The following is a 19532-nucleotide window of genomic DNA, read 5'->3' on the forward strand; positions in this document are numbered from 1 at the left end:
TTAATACAAAGGTATTTAACATTAAAATACAAAAATGATTGGTAATACCATTTCTAAATCACACCAAGCAACGTTTTCTGCATTGTGTTAACATCTTTATAATGGTACATATTGGACAGCATGTAAACTGATATATTTGCTTTTGATCAGCCAATAATATCAACTGATACACTTGTCGGGCTGCCTGCCTGCTTGGCAATGATGTTATTTTAACATAGGATATCAACCTTAGATAATATGCTGCTCAGTTGGAAAGAAGTGGAATGTAAGCCCATTTTGCATAGAAAGGTGTTTTAGCATATTGCTGGTTTCCAGCCTTACTTGATATGATCATTTTACAGACATTACAAGCAGCACTGTTGTCCTCTTTCTTGTGAACAGGTCACACTTTGAGCCCTTTCTTCCTCTCTACCATGTCTCCTTCTTATTGCAAACCTGCCAGTATTGATAAAAGGAATTAGTAAGCTCAGAGGCCTATGAGTTTAATGGAGGGGACAATTCAGAACCAGTTGTCAATGCCCATCCCTATCTAAGAATATGACGTAATGAAATAAAGTAAAACAGATTGTCTTTTGATGATGCTTTTAATCAGGTATTGTGATAAATGGTGAATATAATTCAATGTCACAATGAACAGAATATGCTGTAATGATTAGTAAAGATAATTAAAGCTGCTCATTGGAGAATCAAGTCAAGCCTCGTCCTGCTCCTGAGTCTCTTCCTCCTTTTGCTCAGGGTCTGGAGAAGAGAAATAATGAAATTAGTTTAATGTAATGCTCTCTTTATATCATGAGATTACAGTGGATTCTATCACTGCTAACCTAATATCACTCTTCAATTGATGTACTATTGCTATCAGAACCAGGTACAAATGTCTACAGACCTTCAAGTTGGATTGGACCCAGGACCAGAGTTTCACTGTCGTGTTCTGACCCCAGGTCTCTGGCCACACGTTTGTTACAGCCTTGGCGGCAGCGCGAATTGTAGTCAGAGGCTTGGCATATCAGGACCTTGCACTGGATGTACACTGTATCCGAGGCACGCAAAAACTGGAAAGCCTGAAATCTGAAACGGGCATAGGGACGAGTGCCAGTGCTGTAGGCCGCGTAGGTGTCATCCACAGGACAGCTAAGGATCAAAACGAGACAGTGTTACTGGACAATGCTATGAATATGTGCGGTAAACTGCAGAGATGAGTCCTTTTTGGTTGTCCTCTGAAATTTATAAACTATTCATACATCTTCTGTTCAAAATTTAGAAGTGTAAAAAAGAAAATATTCAAGTACCTTAAAATTATATCTAAATTGGGCAAAAAAATCTAGCCTGGCTAACACCAGACTATTCTCAAATGAGGTCTAGTCTGGCAACGAGCAATGGATTTCTCCGTAGAGGAGGTGTGGTTTACGATCCTCCAGAGCCGTTTATTGGGCGCTTAGAATGTCTATCAAAATCGTCTGTAGGTAGCTCTTAGCCAATCAGATCAGTTATACCAGATGACGTAGTAGAGCAACAGAAATGGATGTTTGTTGTGTGTGTGTCTGTGAGAGGGTGTTGTTTGCTGCTTTGCTCCTCCAGTTCTCGCTTTCTGCAAGATTATTTATTTTCACGCTTTATTCCCCCTCATGTCATTCAGCCACACACATCCACTGATTTTATGGGCAATAAACAAGCTGCTGCTTGTCTCTCGGCGGCTCCGCTGTCCGCGGTAGCGGGGCTATTAGCCGCTAGCGCTAATAGCCTAAGTAATAGCCTAAGTATTAGCGCTAACGCTAATACCATAACGCCGGTGATCTCAGCGGAGCCGCCGAGAGACCTTTCGCCTTTCAACTTTCGCTCTAAACTATTTAAAACACCATCTACAGCTAAAGAGAGTTTCGCGTCTGCAGCAGCCATGTTGGATCCGGAAAACTACAAGCTTCCAAGTGCCGAGTAGTACGCATCATCGTCTTGCCGTCCCTCCCCGCTCTGTGATTGGATCCCTAAAACAGGGCTAAGAATCCTTCCTGGTTTCCAGACTGGATGGAGGTTCGAAATTAAATTCGAGCGCGCAAGGCAGTCTGGGTATACCCAGGCTACAAAAAATCCATAGTTTCACAATTATTTTTATTCTTCCTGCTGGTTCCTAATGTCTTATTGTCTCAATACACTTTTTTTCTCTTACAGGCTCAGTTTTTCTTTGGCTTGGCAGCTTATAAGAACTTAGTTATAGGTTCTTTACCTTGTTAGTAATTCATCCCACCACACAAAAGCTTTTAGGCATCTTTCTGTTGTTGCTAGCAGATGGAACTGACAAGGAGGGGCCTCCGCGAAAAACAAAGTCAGTGAAGAGCGTTTTCTTACCCGTTGCGGACCAGGTCGTAAGATCTGCTCTGGAAGTCATGGGGTGATGGTGAAGTCACACAGGTGTCAAGAAAGAGAACCAGGGAACTGTCACTTCTCCTCAGGTTCACTTGGACGTACAATCGCTGGTTAAGTTTCACCTTATATGGAACTTCAGTCACCTGAGAGTGTAAAAGCAAAACGTCAGTATGATGTTATTCAAAACATTACATTTCTGTACCAATACAAACGCACCTTGTAGAAGAAGCTGCTGGATGTGTAGAAATCCATGCTGGTGTTGAATCTGCCTGTGCCTGTAATGCTGGTGTTGTCATGATCATGGACAACGTACATGATCTGAGACACTGAGTCCTGCTCCATTCGACAGCTCACGTTCATCTTAAGGTGAGACTGCCGTGTGATCTCTCCAGAGTTGGAGCTGTAGGCACGGATAGTGTTGGTGTACACAACTCTGCCGTTCTGAAACTGTTCAAGATTGGAAAATATAAGAAAAATTTAGCCACACTCTTTCTCTATTTGCCATCACAGTCATTTGTTGGAGAATTATCAGAAAGTACTGTTAATGTCGTCAGGATGGGGATTTGTTGTGTACCTCTCGAACATTGCCACAAGTATTAATGGGGAAGCTGAAGACCACCGAATAGCTGGAAATCTGGGGTCTGCAATGTGGGTCACTCAGGTACAGATTGTGGGCATCGTAGCCGAGAGAGTTCAGGTAACTCTTATCGATCACAATGTTCATGTTGTCTGAGGAACAGTCCACTCGACCTGCCAAAGGGCCGTGTTCACAACAGCTTGAATTAATTTAAATAATAAGGTGTAAGATTACAGGTTCATAATGCATTATACTAACTTTGGTCATGTCTTCACTTTCCACACAGAATCAGGTAAACTTGTTATTTTGTTGAATAACTTTGTTTTTGACCAGGAAAACTAATCACATCCCAATCAGCCTTAGCTGTAAGTGGTTTTTTTGTGATGTGCTTAATTTAGATGGTGAACGTGGTAGCATTCAAAATATCCTCATGTAAATATTCTTATGATGTCTTACAAAAAGTTTAAAGGTTTGTGTACATTATCCTATGTATGTCTATCCACCTAAGCAATAGCTGTGCCTACACAAGCCCCTGCATTATCCACAATGCAACCAATATCATTTTATTATTATTATTATTATTAGACCCTCCCTGCCTGGTAATGTCCATCTCTTTCCCCCAGTTTGTTATACAGGTTTTCAGCCCAAATTAACACAATTTCCTTTATCTACTTACAGTAGATGTTATACATTATTTTCACAGGAGCTAAATCAGTCCACAATAATAATTTAACACAAACACGATAACAAAATCAAAACCAGATGTCTTAAACCCCATATGAAATCTATTATAATTCTACCTGAGCTTGGTGGCAGTGAACTTATGAACTCAGCATTGAACCCTCGGGCAACCACAGACATATCAGTCCTGAAGAGCACAGTCATGTAGTTGGAAGTGGAGTAGAAAGTACTGAGACTGTCGTTGCACACTTTCCCCAGATATCTAGAGCCGACAGATGGCCCATCGTAGATGGAAACGTAGTCACAGTCGCAGCAGTTCTCCAATCTGTTTGTTTTAAAGATGATAAAAGCTACAACTGAGTAGTTGTTTATCACAATTTTACAATATGCATTAGATCTCTGTGTAATTCATATAATAACTTGACTAATTTATACAAATCGTCTCCCAAAAGCAGCTATTGTTCACTCACTGGAGGTATGTGAATGACAGGAAGATTCTCTGGTCGAACGAAGTCCTGAGCTGCCAGACACAGTAGGCATTGTCGTGGTAGTGGTCGGGGTGGTTGGGGCTGGAGAAGGTACCAGAGCCAAACAGAGAGCCTCCACAGGGCGGTGCTGAAGGAGGACAAGACAACAGGAGTGTCATTGCAGCGAAATACATTTACAGCAGGCTCATGTTGCACACTGAGGGTCATAACTGTGGTTGGCATGACAGAAAACATTTACTTCATAGCAAGATCACCTCAAATTAAATTGATCTGTTTTCTTCAGTGGAGCATTTACTGAGATAATGAAATTACCTGTTGCAGTTTCTGGTCCTACAGTACTGTGGTAGTAGTAGCAGTAATCTGTAAAACACACAGATTACATTGGTTGATACATGAACACTAGCACTCAAAAGTCTGGTGTTGTTTTCAATAAAAATAATCTGTTTTATTCATGAAATGAGTTACAAAATGAATCGAAAATATAGTTAAGACATTGACAAGGGTAGAAATAATCATTTTAACCTGTACAAAACCTGTACAAAAACCGTTTTCAGCTGTGCTAACATAATGCACAGGTGTTTTAATGATCAATGAGCCTTTCAAGACTATAAACGTGGATGTGCCACTGGAACACATGAGTGATGGTTGCTGACAATATATAATAGATATTTCATATGAAAATCAGCCGTTTGCAGCTTTAATAGTCATTTGCCACATTAAAAATGTCTAGACTGTATGTCTGTTATTTATTTATTTTTTTTAAATTGTGCTTTTCTTTCAAAAATAAGGACATTTCTAAGTGACCCCAAACTTTTGAGCAATAGTGAACATTGGAATCACAATCAGCAACAAATTACTTAATAGCAAATAAAAGACAAAACACCAGGCTTAAAATGCACACATCAAGCTAAAACATAAAATACACCTGCATTAATAATAATTATACACACACACACACACACACACACACACACACACACACACATCCAAATGGCTATAATTTAATGGTTTGATTCTGCAAACTGTCTTTTTAATTTAGAATGGGCCTGTTTTGAGCAATGTTCCTCAGATGGTAAAAACAGGAGCCTTAAGACTTAAAGCCTTTTAAACATCAAGGTTAGAGTTTAGGTTTACATAAGAGGAAGGAGAAACAAGACATGGTACTTACCGTAGTAGTCATTGCAGCAGTTGCCATAGTATACACAAGAGCTTGCACAGGAGCAGCTTCCCATGTCCGAGCCACAGTACCAACCACATGAGGGCTGACCTGGGAGACAACATTACTTCATAGTCAGATCACCTCAAATTAAATAGTTCTGTTTTCTTCAATGGAGCTTTTACTGAGAGAGAATAGAATTACTTATTGCAGTTTCTGGTTCTTCAGTAGTGTGGTAGTTGTAGCAGTAACCTGTAAAACACACAGATTAGATTGGCTGAAACATGAACATTAGCGCTCAAAAGTTTGGTGTCGTTTTCAATGAAAACAATCAGTTTCATTCATGAAATGAGTTACAAAATGAATTGTAAATATAGTAAAGACATTGACAAGGGTAGAAATAATAATTTTAACCTGTACAAATCTGCAGCTTTATCTCTAGATTCTCAACCAGTCTGAGCAAGGATCATTTTATTGCACAAAACAGTTTTCAACTGAGCTAACATAATGCACCGGTGTTTTAATGATCAATCTGCCTGTCAACTCTATAAACGTGGATTAACACAATGTGCCACTGGAATACATGAGTGATGGTTGCTGACAATATATAAAGCCTTTTAAACATCGAGGTTACAGAGGTTAGGTTTACATAAGAGGAAGGAGAAACAAGACTTGGTACTTACCGTAGTAGTCATTGCAGCAGTTGTGATTTTTCACACAAGACCTTGTGCAGGAGCAGCTTCCCATGTCCCAGCCACATTTCCCATGACATGAGGGGTTATCTGGGAGACACCATTATTTCATAGTCAGATCACCTCAAATTAAATAGTTCTATTTTCTTCAATGGAGCTTTTACAGAGAGAGAATGGAATTACCTGTTATCAATGATCCTTCAGTAGTAGAGTAGTCACAGTAACCTATAAAACACACAGATTAGATTGGCTCTAAAGAGAGGAGAAAAAAATGATTACAATCTTTTACACCTCTTATTATTGACACCTGTTGTTTTTTCTGTAACTATGAACACAAATTATTGTTATTATGATAACAATTATAATTCTATGTATATAGCACCTGGCTTGAAATGCAGACACCAAGCTAAAAATATAAAAGTCACTTAATAATAATAATAATCATATTCATAATTGTAATAAACAAATCAAACTTGAGCTGCTTTTTAGAAGATCTGTGTCCAGTTATTACGCCCAATGGGAGAGAGTTCCAAAGTTTGGGAGCAACAAAACCATAGTCAGTTTTTGGTCTTGGCCTGGTAACAAACCCTAATAGGAGAACCTCAGAGACCTGCTGCTGATGTATGGCTGCAGCATTTTGGATGACTGTAGGTGATTGAGGGAAGTCTCACTAAGGCAGGTGAAAAGGGTCGTCCTGATGGGAGGATGCATTAATAATCATTTTCACCTCAGCTGCGAACATAGGGCCTATTTTAGCAATGATCTTCAGCTGGTAGAATCAGGAGTAATCCTAATAAGTGGTCCTTATGAACACCGAGGTTACAGAGGCTATATTTAACACAAGAGGACAGAGAAACAAGACATCGTACTTACTGTAGAAGTCATCACAACAGTTGCCATAGTTTAGACAAGAGCTTCTGCAGGAGCAGCTTCCCATGTCCCAGCCACAGTTGTAACGACACGAGGGCTGACCTGGGAATCAACATTTAGTTCATAGTAAGATCACTTCAAACTCAATTGTACCGTTTGCTTTAATGGAGCTTTTACTGAGAGAGAATTAACTTACCTGTTGTCCATAGATCGGCTGTGGTGTCGAGGCAGTAATCTGTAAAACACACAGATAAGATTGACACATGTATCAGAATCAGAATCTTCACTGCTTCACTATTAGGTATTATTATTACACATACACAAGCTGAACAAGGTATTTTCTGACTGCTATATATATGTATGAATCTGTCGATTTCTCCTAAATACACCAAAAGTTGGCATTAGATAATACCTAATTTGCATGAAATGTAATGGTGATAATTATTAATTTTTTACCCTGTTTGTCTGTAGTGTAGTGTTATACCTTTAAAGGCCATTCTTTCAAAATTAGTTATTAAGCCAAAAATTTCCACTTCAGTAGCACTTATATACACCAAACTTTCATTCTTATCTATATTCTGAAGGTTTTTACAGACATGTTTGTTTGTATATATCATTCATAGCATGATTTTGAGAACATTTTATTCCTAAAAAATATGGTGATTTTTTTTTTAATTTAATGGTTCTTGGCAGTATTTTCTAATTTAAGGACTCATTAAAATAGATATCCCAAATTCCCCTCTGCAAAAAAAATGACAAAAAGAAATAATCTTCAGATTTCATTTGCTGGAAATATATGCAAATTAGCATTTTGTTATTTTAAAAATTCAGATTTATTCCTTTTTTTTTACTATTTCTGAAACTATGAACAGAGAATTTTTTTTAAATCCCACAATGTCTGTATAGGCACTGAGGAATTTGATGGACTGATTCCTTCAGAAAGAGAGGGATGCAGAAACCTGTTAATCCTATTGATTTGTTGGACTTGGCACTTACCTCTGTAGTGATAGCAACAGTTTCCACGGTATTCACAAGAGCTGGTGCAGGAGCAGATACCCATGTCTATGCCGCAGTTGCCTTGACACGTATACCAATCTGGGAGACACAGATTGATATTACAGTATGTAGGAACCATTACATATCAAGTACTTTAAGATAAGGTGTAATTCAAAGGGTTTTCATACGCGTGATGTCTGTGTCAGTTGTATCAGGTTGCAGTGTTGTGGTCGGCATTGGGCAGTAATCTACATGACAGAGAGAGATAATTAAAATTTAATCCATGTCTTACTGCATAAATACTTATAAAAAACACACTATTCTTTGATCTTTGAAGCTCTGTTAGACTATCATAGTTCTTCTCTGACCCCACACAGCCGAGACACAACAGGCAAAAACATTTTTCATGCACTTGTCAATTTTGAGGTTTTGGGATATTTATCTCCCATAGCATGTCTTCTTTCAGATGCGTGGAAAGAAAACATCCAAAACAAACATTTAGGTGTATATTTTATTATATATTTGATCAATTCACATCTGTAGATTTCTACTAATTTCACTAAAAGTTAGTGTTCTAGTGTTCTTGTGTTCTAGTGTAGTCTAAACCTTGTTAGAAAGCTCTCACTCTCTTGCACAATATTATGTGTTTCACATGTTTGGTATTGTTGTTGCTATGAATTAGATTCAATATTTTTTCTTCAAACAGTCATTTCCTTTAAAAATGTATGAAATCTTTGAAGGCTGTTTTCTCAAAAAGAGTTTTTTTCTCATGCTCTGAGACATTAATTGAACTTCAGCTCCACTTACAGACACCAAACTTTCCAGTTTTATTTCTAACTATTTAGAAATATGATAACATTTTGTTCCTAAAAATACATGACAAAAATGTATGTTTTATAGCTTTTGACAGTATTTCTAAATTTATGAAATGATGAATGGATTTATCCCACTTTCCTTATGTAAAAAACATTGAATCTAATATATCAACAAAATAAAATAATAACTTTGAAATATGCTTTATCCAATGTTCAGATTTGATGTCCCGGAAAGATATGCAAATTAGCATATTTAATGAGTCCATGCCTCATTTGTATATCTAAACATCAAATTTCAGAAAAATTGTAATGCAAAAAATATTGTCTTAATGTAAATAACAAACTGGGGAACTTTCATGGTGATATCTTTAAGTTGTGTCTCGAAGGGAAAAAAAAGCAGAGTATTTGTTTTTCATTCTCAAATAAAAAGGGTCACACGTCATTCTCAGCACAACATTTCACTGGAATCTGGCAGTCTGATTGCTCCTGCAGCAGCGGGCTGCAGAGGTTGTTCATACTGTTGATTTGTTAGACTTGGCACTTACAGTTGTAGTCAGGGCAACAGCTGCCATAGTAATGACAAGAGCTCTCGCAGGAGCAGCTTCCCAGGTAACTGCCGCAGTTGTAAAGACATGAGGGCAGATCTGGGAGACAACATTTACTTCATTGTAAGGTTACTTCAAATTAAAATGTACTTCATTCTTTAATGATGAGAGATAATTAAATTACCTGTTGTTGTTTCTGGCATGTAAGTGGTGTCCATGCAGTAATCTGTTAAACACAGAGATACAGTTAGTTCATATATCAGAATCAGCTTTATTGATCAAGTTTGTTAATACATACAAGAAACCCGTTGTGGAGTATAACTAAGTGCATATACTCAAGTGCTGTACTTTACTTGAGTATTTCCACATATGTAACTTTATACTTCTACTTCACCAAAAGGACAATGTTTTACAGAAACAGCATGTTTATCCGAACGTTTTGTAGACTGCAAGCTACAACATGATTTTCATCAATGTCATAAAATGTGCAATAACCACATAGTTAAGGGTGTAGTAGTACTAAAATCCCCCGACACATAAATGAGCTATTCTTGGTAGTACCAAAAAATCTGCTTCTATGTGAATTTATGTGAATTTTGAAGACATACACTTGGAAAATGTGTGTGTGTTTTTTCCATGAAAACAATCTGTTTTATTCATGAAATGAGTTACAAAATGAATCGATAATATAATAAAGACACAGACAAGGGTAGAAATAATAATTTTAGCCTGTACAAATCTCCAACTCTACCTCTAGATTCTCAACTAACCTGAGGAAGGATCATTTTATTGCTTCTCAAATCAGCACTAAACAGTTTTCAGCTGTGCTAAAATAACGCACAGGTGTTTTAATGATCAATGAGCCTTTCAACACTATAAACATGGATTAACAAAATGTGCCACTGTAACACATGAGTGATGGTTGCTGACAATATATAATAGATATTTCATAAGAAAATCAGCAGTTTGCTTAAATAGTCATTTAATACATTACCAATGTCCAGACTGTATGTCTGTTATCTTAATTTAAACATTTTTTTTCTTTTCTTTCAAAAATAATTTTAAAAAATTCTTAGTGACCCCAAACTTTTGAGCAGTAGTGTAAATTAGACAAATTGAGGAAAATCAGATTGAAAATTGGCTGTACCGACCTCAAAAAGTTTACTTTATACTCTACATTTTGACTTTTTTCAACATTCAACATTATATTACTACTTTAGTCTCATCCTTTCAACTTTTTCCTCAACATGCATAATGAATTCCATAGCATAGAAAGGAAACACAGATTAAATGTCTCCCAAAATTGTAATTAAGAGCATATTTGAGTAAATGTTATTTTGCACCACAGCTTACCTCTATAGTCTGAGCAGCAGGACCCCCGCCATTCACAGTCATAATCGCACGAGCAGGAACCAAGATCCCAGCCACAGTTGTATCTGCAAGAACCTACAGATGCAGAAAGAACAAACAAAACAATTTCCATCACTGAAAGCACACAGTTTAAATCACTCTCCACATGATGCAATAAGAGTTCATGTGTTTTGATGCTATAGTGCCTTTTGGCATGCGACAGTATGAAAATCCCAGATGTAAATAAAAAAATTTAAAAAATCAACTATGACTGAATTCCATTCAGCTGCTTAGCTTTCGGTGTCCTGGTATTTTGCATACGACAATTTTACTGGGACACATTAAATGTTTTTATTCACACTTCCTATAGAAATCCTCAAAATCCTTCAAATGGGGACAGTAACGTGGATTACCTGGTGTTGTTCCCCAAGGGTATCCTGATGTATTAAGAGGAAAAGAAACAGGATAAATGGTCAAGTAAGCCACTTCAATTCCAAAACCAAAGAGACAGACATAACAATAAGAAAATAGTGGTCAGTACCTTGACCTCCATGTGAGGCGATCACGCTGCAAAGAACCAAGAGAGTCCACATGGTGAATCTGTTCACCTTCCAACCTGCTTCAAGTGCAGAACATCGCAGCTTATATAGCCAGACACCCATAAAGTTTCTGTTGTCTGATGGATAACTTATTAATTATGGTGTATGAGAAAAAACACACTTGGTTAACTATCGTAAAGCATACACAAAGATTGTATAGCTTCAGGATGTGTTTTAAGATATTTGCTTAAGGCATACGGTAGAACTTCAGGAGGGTTTTTGGGCAAATGAATCGATAATAAAACATGCACTATGATGAGCTTAGCTGAGTAACTGACATCTGCTGCAGTTATTGTGTGACGCACTTCTGTTGCTGCGCGAATCCTGCTGCATCAGTTGCATTGGTTTTATAGTAAATAGTTTAAAAATCCAATACATTTTTATTTTCAAACTAATAGAACAATGCAGTTGCATGTGTGTTAAATCCTAAAAAAAAAAATCAAATAAAAACTCAGCATATAGTAGCTTATCATTGTTCTGTAAACACATTATGTATAAATCAGGTTAATTGGTTTGCTGATTCACACATTCATCACATTTCTTTGCAAATAATGTCATAATTATCACAGTGAAATAACAAAAAAAAAGGTTTTTAACTGCCGTTTATGGTGCCATGGTCAAGTTTTCAATATATTATTTATATTTACATTTTGTGTATGGTGGTTTTGTATATACTTGTATATAATAATATTCACTGCTCAAGGTGTACGGTCATTTAACAAAGTACTTTTTTTTTTTTTCACCAACTAGCATTGGCACAACTCTTGGAAAACCAAATGTCATTATTGTCAAAATGTCCATTAATGTTTAGTTCCTCCATCTTTTTTAAGCAGGAGTATTGGACAATATTTAAATATTGTGTAAGTGTAAAAACTAGTGTCTCATTGGTTGATAAGAGATTAGAAAAGACACATCAAGTTTGCTTTTTTCGTTACATTATTAACATTCAGATGAGTGACTTTGGATACCAATTGGTCTGTCAACATTACGTAAAGTGTTTTTTTTATCTTTGCCTTTCAGACTCCTAACTTCCTGTTATCAGTTTTTATTAATGTAGCAATGTTTATAAAGGATAAAACTATTGCTGTATAACACTTAACCAAGCACGTTTCTCTTTCTGATGAGAAAATCTAGTGCACTCTGTCCTGTTGATCCAGCTGTGTGTAAAGGATTTTACTCATTAAAGTCACGGATGTCACTATTTAATAGCAAATATGAGCCATGTTGCTGAACAAACTTGTTTACCTGCCTGTCAAGAACACTTGTTCTTTTCCTAGTAGACATTGGGTTTGGTATCTCTCGAGATCAGTTTGACATTAAGTAAAGATAAAATGAGGATGAAAGATACAGTTTTGGTTTATTTTATACATTTTTCTTTTCTTTGTTCTCACTTTTCTCAGTAAGTTAGAAAGGCAAGTCAGCAGGATGCCTGCAGAATTGATCTTAATGTCAGTTAACATGGTTAAATAATGTTATTGTAAATTTATAGTAAAGAGTAAATTTGCACTAATGACATGGAATTAAAAATGTGGATGATGATTCATATGGGTTAACAGAAGTCAGAGAAAGTGTTTGGAGCTGAAGACATTAGTATAGAGAACAATAATAGCAAAAATAATATAATACAAATGCCTGAAATGGGTCAGTATCACCAGTACTCACCAGGCTGAGTACCAGCACTTCTGATTTTGTCCATGAGGTCCCTTACTTCTAATTTTTGTTGACAGTATTAATAATAGGCTATTATTTAGGGATATTTATAGCAAAATTGACTATATACAATGATTTATTGGGAGAAAATTAGCAATTATGTGTAAAATAAGCCCACACACTTCATATAGCCTGAATGTAATGATCCTTTGTTTCATAACCACATGTTCCACAACTGTGACCATTTGATTGGGAGATTTTAGATTTTAGATTGAATCATTGAATATTTAGGGTCATCCTTGCAACATATACATATAAATATAAAAACATATGTCATGCAACTGCTGAATTAGAGGAATGGTAAATGGTAAAATGGACCTGCACTTATATAGCGCTTTTCTAGTCGATTTGCGACCACTCAAAACGCTTTACACTACAGACTGCGCTCATTCACCCGTTCACACACACATTCATACTGGTGGCAGAGGCTACCCTGAATGGTGCCACCTGCCACCATTGGGAATGAATTTGATGAACACAGCACATCGGGAGCAATTTGGGGTTCAGTATCTTGCTCAAGGATACTTCGACATGTAGGCTGCGATGGTCAGGGATCGAACCACCAACCCTTCGGTTGGGGGCCAACCAACTCTCCCAACTGAGCCACAGCCGCCCGAATGGCACATCCTTTGCTCTAGTTGAAGCTCTGTATGATACATTACAACGGATTAATGCTGGACTCTGTTTTTTCTTACATACATTAAGTGATTCAGAGACTTGTTCGACCCCGAGGTTGAGCAAAATTTCAAAGAACATGCGTAATTTATCAAGAGGACCATTCATTCTTTACAAATAAACATCCCCACAATATGGTGACATTTCAGTGAGTCACTCTCAAACAAAAACATGCCTGGCTGTCCCTCTGCTTCCCACTCGTCCTTTGTGGAAGTTGAGCTCTTCTTTCACCCCCTCCAGGATGTGTTTGCATCATCCTCCTAAAGTCAACATGTAGAGGGACATTGGGTGGTCTCTCTCTGTCAGACCTATTTGTCTATAGCAGTAGCGCGTCAGTACAAAGCGGAGTTCAAGTCATGATAGCAGAGCCCCTGACTCAATGCTGATTTGGTTAATCAGTAACAAGGGTGGGAGCACCGCTACAGGCTGGACGGGTTAAAGCAAGGGAGCAGAGGAGCCAGGACCTCACTCAGCACCTCACTCAGCAGCAGCAGCAGCAGCAGACACACACGGTAAGAGCAAACTTTGACTTTATCTCAGTAATTGCATTTTGATTGGGTGTTGCAGAGAAAGTACACACTCTTAAGAGGTGAGGGGAAATCTTTGGAGTCCTATATCTGACTCAATGTGACAGATCCATCCTGTTCTTAAAAACCAAAATATAATGTTTAAAACTTGTCAAACTGCCCATGGACAATCTCTTTAAGTTTATTTGATGGTTCTTCACTTCATAGAAATAAAAAGCACAGCTAATTTATGTATCTTTCAACTCAAAGATGAGGTTGTAATGAATCAGATCATTTTAAAAAAGTAGACACTAATAGTGGATCTTGACAGAAAACATTAAAGGTAATGAACCAGGCATGTTTTTTTAACCTCTGTCATTAAGCCGCCGGGTACAGAAGTGGGTTGTTGTTCATTGTGTAAGGACATGTGAGTGCACTGGATTTATTGATAAAAGACCAAGGCCATGTTCTGTGGTACATTTCCAAATAGAGGGAAATCTAGTGTTTACTCACGTCTTCCAAGAGTCCATCAGTCCACATTTCTGCACGTTCAACTCAAAGGATAAAGTCCTATTTTTGCATAAGAGCACTTACTCAAGTAAGTAAGTTTTCATGCTAGAGAGCACTTAAAACAGTGTTTATGCTGCTTCATAAGGAGCTTCAGCATCAAAACTTCAATGACAGAATGTGAAATAGCTCAACTCATTTTATTATTATGTACTTCATGTGTGTAAAAGCTTGTTTCGCAAATCTCATTTATTCTAGATAACGTGTTTATTTGTACAGTTATTACTGCATAAATGAAGCCAAATTTGTCACAAGTATCATATTTAATATATAACAGTTTTGTCTTAATATCTGGTGACAGTTTGGTTTGATTCCTGCCTGAACACACACATTTTGTGTCCTCAATCTGAAAACAGTTTTAACAGGATCCAAATAAACAACAAACAACATATCCAAATGAAACATCCATCTTATTTTAGTTCGTGAACGCACACAGATGCATGTAGATGCGTCTTCATTATCGATGCGACCTCTGTTGCAGAGGCTAATGCCTGCTCTCATTCACTGACCAGCAGGAGAGAGGACACACAAAGAGCAATCAATCCATCACTGACATGCCGCTCTATGTCCAATGTTCCTGCCAGCCAATCCTGTCGGAGACACAAACCAGATCCAGCCAGATTTCTGACCGAAAGCCACACTAATAGAGATGGAGCATTCACAAGCCACCTAATACTAAGTGCACTCAGAGTCTAGAGGCAGAAAGTTTTTTATTGTAAACTAAGAAATATCTGTCTCCTTCCACAGAAAGAATCGTTTTAAGGTGACTACCAACAAAAGGTAAAATGCGGTCTACTCTACTCCTCCTACTCTGCTGCTACCTCTCAGGAAGCCAAGCCAACCGCGTCTACGTCCACCCCTTTCATCTCTTCGCCGCCGAGAATGTCAGCTGCGAAACTCTGCAGACCCAGACATCCAAGCCTCTGCAGACACTTCCTGTTGCCCCGCTTGATATCGAAGTCCTGACAGCCGACAGCAGGGACCCGTCAAAAATGGACGCACAGAAGCAGAACATCACAGAGAGGACAGGGGTCCTGGCAGAGCTGTTGAACTCTCTGGGCCTGAGGATGTACCAGGCTGTCAGCAGAAAACAGCAGAACACCAACACCCTCCTCTCTCCGGTCAACACCTTTGGATCCCTCGTCACCTTCTACCTGGGGGCATCCAAGACGACAGCAAGAAAATATCTGGTCTTTGCTTTTGATCTACTTGTAGAGATAGTCTGAAAGAACCTTCTTATTCTTTACTATTTTTGAATGAGGGGATTATTGATACAGCTCTAACCATCTATTTTATTATTAGAGTTGTACATTCATTCAGAGGGGTTAATCTTTCCAAATTCACTTCTTTCTTTCCAGATGCTTCTGGGCCTGAGCAGGGACGGCGACCGAGAGGACTGTGTGTCTTTAGTGGACGGACATAAGGTACTAAAGACCCTGCAGGGCATTAACTCTCTGGTGGATGACGGGCCGAAAGATGAAATCACCACCCAGGTCTGGGCCTTCGCTCGCCAGGACACTCAACTGTCTGAGGACTTTATTCAAGGCATGCAGGACTTCTCCGACACATCGTTCACTCGCAGTGTGGACTTCTCCAAACCCCAAGAGGCAGAGCAGCTGGTGAACAGCTTTGTGGAGACAACATCAGACGGGAGGCTGAAAGGCGTCTTCAAAGATCTAAACTCAAGCACTGACCTTCTGTTTGTCACGTCCTTCAACTTCCAAGGTATATTTTAAGATTGAGAGTAGACATCACACTTAAAGCCCATTTGAATAAAAGACTGCAAAAGTCTCTGTCTAACACTGAATAAGGTAACACAATGGTGATTGAGTCTATGGCCCACTGATGAAAGCCCTTGCATTTCAAGTATTACTAAGAGGCTCTCTGTGGCGATATTCCTAGGAAGAGTCTATACAGTGTGACAGTTTTTATATATTCCTGCACTTAGCAGGAAACTGGCATATTGCACGAGCATCAACACTAAAGTTAGCAGCTAGCTAGTAAACTATGAAGGATTAGGGTTACATCTCATTCCTTATAAAGGTGAAACACTCATTAAAGCATTATGCAAATAACATTCAAATGCTACATTCAGCCATTAAACAAACTAGGGTCCTTTGGATTTCTGGGACACAAGAGTGGAGTCCATACCTGCAAGTTCTGCTTTCTGCCACAGGTGTCACCAAAGAGAAAAATTCTTAACTTAAACTTTTATCACAATGCCAGTATGTAAATGTTAAATCAAGCCTGATACCACTCATTATGACCACTGTCAGATTTGCAATAAATTGTCAAGAGCATTTACCATACAATATGCATGTGCCAGATGCTGATATGGCAAAGTGAAATCCTTCAGACAACAATGTTTAAGTCTCTGACACACCAAACGTTCTGTCAGATACAACATCAGCTTGCAGTACCTGATTGTGTACTTTTGGATGTATCTGTTTAGGCAACTGGAGGACAGCTTTCCAACCAGAGAAGACCTCCATGCAAGAGTTTCACGTGGATGAAACAACCACAGTGATGGCTCCGCTGATGACCCACACGGGTCAGTACCACTACCTGAATGATAAGGTAAATCTTAATTCAGCAGATTTTGGGAGGGTTGTATTTCTGCTCACATATTAGCGTCTGTAACATATTAAATGTGCTTGATGTGAGAACTCATCTAATATTCTTCTTGTGTTACTATAAAGGTACAGCGGTGCACAGTTGTGAAACTGTCTCTGAGCAAACGGTCCTACATGTTGCTGGTTTTGCCTCATGAAGGAGCCAACCTCCGTGATATTGAGTCTAAGCTGCTAACTGATGTCATGTCTGGCTGGTACCAGAACCTCCAGGAGGGGTGAGTACTGCTTTTTCAAAATCTTAAATCCCAACCTAGTGTCCATTCCAATATCCATGCCAACATACAGGTGCATCTCAATACATTAGACTATCATAGAAAAGTCCATTTCCAGTAGTTCAAGTCATATAGCCCCAACCAAGTATTGAGTGCATATAGATGGACATACTTTTCAGAGGCCAACATTTCCATATTAAACATACTTTTTAAAATTGGTCATTTGTTATATCGAAAAAAATTTGAGACACTGAATTTTTTATCTTTTTTTTACATTACATTACATGTCATTTAGCAGACGCTTTTGTCTAAAGCGACTTACAATAAGTGCATTCAACCTGATGGTACTAGACATAGACCATAGGAATCGAGTAAGTACAGTAAGTACAGATCTTCATTAAATGTAAGCCATAATCATTATAATCAGAATAAATTGAATGAATTAAGACATTAAATGTTTCATTCTGTGTGTAATTGATGTGTATAATGTGTTATTTCTTCTTTTTGAATTGAATTACTGACATAAATAAACGTTTCTGTGATATTCTAATTTATTGAGATGCACCTGTACTATTAAACATGCCAAAAAAAGACCTAGTCAGTCCCAATGTCAGATGCAGTATGCCAAAAATACCAGTGTCCTACTGTGTCCGGTCACATTTTGCAGTGCCCATTCAGCAGGTTTTTTCTGTTAACCCTTTATCAGGCGAAGAACTATATTTGGTAACTTCGGTGGATATTAAAGTGGCAAATATACAAGAAAAAAAGTTGCAGATTTAAGAGATTTAAAATGTCAAATCTACAAGAAAAAAAGTCGCAGATTTAAGAGATTTAAAGTGGTGAATCTGCAAAAAAAAAGTCGCAGATTTACGAGATTTAAAGTGGTGAATCTGCGAGAAAAAAGTTGTTTTTTTTCCACTTCTTTCTCGTAATCTGTGAGTTTTTTCCACGCAGATTTGTCACTTTAAATCTAGTAAATTTGCAACCTTTTTTTAATTTTGGATATCCGTTGAAGTTACCAAATACGGTTCTTCGCCTGATAAAGGGTTAATTCTGACACAAACCCCTCTGTGCAGCACATACAGTATGAGCAAGATAGTCAAAGGCACACTGTTAGTATAGCATATTCATTTAGAACAAATGCAGAAAGAATCAGTTATCGTCTCATTACAGTTCAAATAGTTTTCGCGGTAAAATCAAAAATCTGTCTCCCCTTTTGTCCATCCTCCCAGTCTGCTGGAGCTGTCCCTCCCGAAGTTCTCCATGTCTTCTGTGACTGATGTGCGCGACCTGCTGACCAACATGTCTCCAGAACTTGAGGCCCAGATGTTGGGCTCTGAGGCCGAGTTCAGCCAACTCAGCAACACCAAACCCTTCACTATAAATAAGGTGAACTAGATAAATATGATATTTAAAAAAGAACACTGAATTTGCATGTTCATGTATCACTAACAGATTTCTGTGTCCTCTCAGGCGGTCAACAAGGTGTTGTTTGAGATGTCAGAGGAAGGAGCAGAACCTCAGGACAAGATCCAGGAGGCAGGCATCCCTCTGAAACTGACCATCAACCGGCCGTTCTTCTTTTCTGTCATTGAGGGAGATTCTAACGCCATCCTCATGCTGGGAAAGATTACCAATCCTACACTGTAAAGTTATATAGTATCTAAAAACTCATTTAGATCATACCTTTGTTTTCCAGCTGAAATAATGCCCACACACATTTCATGAGGAACGAAGCACATGTTTCTATCGATATTTAACAGTGTTCTCTTTCACCATAAACTCAGGAATCACTGGGGATCCCTGTGTCAGTATTTATGAAAAGCTGTTACTTCAAGTTGTTCTCAAGCAGCCTGTTAAAATCCTTAATTTTTTTCTGTAAAATTTATTATAGCAGAGTTCTGTACAGTATTTTTCAGTAGAGTAGGTACAGTAACCACAATTCTCTATGACGAACGACTAATAAGTTATATATTATAACTAAGAGTTTATTTTTGTTTTGTTACGATTTGTGATTGCTGAAATAAAACATTTGTATCCCAGTACATGTTGTTTTTCATCAGGGTTTCAGACAAAGTTTTTTCAAGTATTAATATTCATCA

At 38.0% G+C, this 19532-nt stretch overlaps 2 protein-coding genes across 6 annotated transcripts; one reads left to right on the top strand and one right to left on the bottom strand.

Moving 5' to 3' along the window:
- Positions 1-565: 565 nt before the first annotated feature.
- Positions 566-14563, bottom strand: LOC131993160 (deleted in malignant brain tumors 1 protein-like). 5 transcript variants are annotated; one of them, XM_059358927.1, is made up of 22 exons: positions 14532-14563; positions 11070-11095; positions 10942-10965; positions 10532-10624; positions 9363-9404; positions 9179-9277; positions 8007-8066; positions 7819-7917; positions 7019-7057; positions 6826-6924; positions 6136-6177; positions 5944-6042; positions 5465-5512; positions 5273-5371; positions 4417-4464; positions 4087-4231; positions 3736-3941; positions 2933-3108; positions 2575-2805; positions 2341-2501; positions 884-1128; positions 566-738 (listed from the first exon to the last, which is right to left on the bottom strand). In XM_059358927.1, the coding sequence occupies exons 1-22, from the start codon at positions 14546-14548 to the stop codon at positions 692-694; spliced, it is 2145 nt and encodes a 714-aa protein (XP_059214910.1). In that variant the 5' UTR covers positions 14549-14563; the 3' UTR covers positions 566-691. The 5 variants fall into 5 exon arrangements, with proteins under 5 accessions (XP_059214910.1, XP_059214909.1, XP_059214914.1 ...); XM_059358926.1 differs by lacking the exon at positions 14532-14563 and having other exon boundaries at positions 11070-11141; XM_059358931.1 differs by lacking the exons at positions 10532-10624; positions 10942-10965; positions 11070-11095; positions 14532-14563 and adding an exon at positions 9930-9952.
- Positions 13878-19475, top strand: agt (angiotensinogen). The gene is made up of 7 exons (XM_059358932.1): positions 13878-14024; positions 15333-15775; positions 15944-16310; positions 17038-17162; positions 17285-17433; positions 18663-18819; positions 18904-19475. Exons 2-7 carry the CDS (start codon positions 15371-15373, stop codon positions 19078-19080), a joined length of 1380 nt encoding a protein of 459 aa, XP_059214915.1. The 5' UTR covers positions 13878-14024; positions 15333-15370; the 3' UTR covers positions 19081-19475.
- The last annotated feature ends 57 nt before the right edge of the window (positions 19476-19532 follow it).

The sequence above is a fragment of the Centropristis striata genome, chromosome 20, assembly GCF_030273125.1.
Source record: "Centropristis striata isolate RG_2023a ecotype Rhode Island chromosome 20, C.striata_1.0, whole genome shotgun sequence".
Classification (NCBI taxonomy): Eukaryota; Metazoa; Chordata; class Actinopteri; order Perciformes; family Serranidae; genus Centropristis; species Centropristis striata.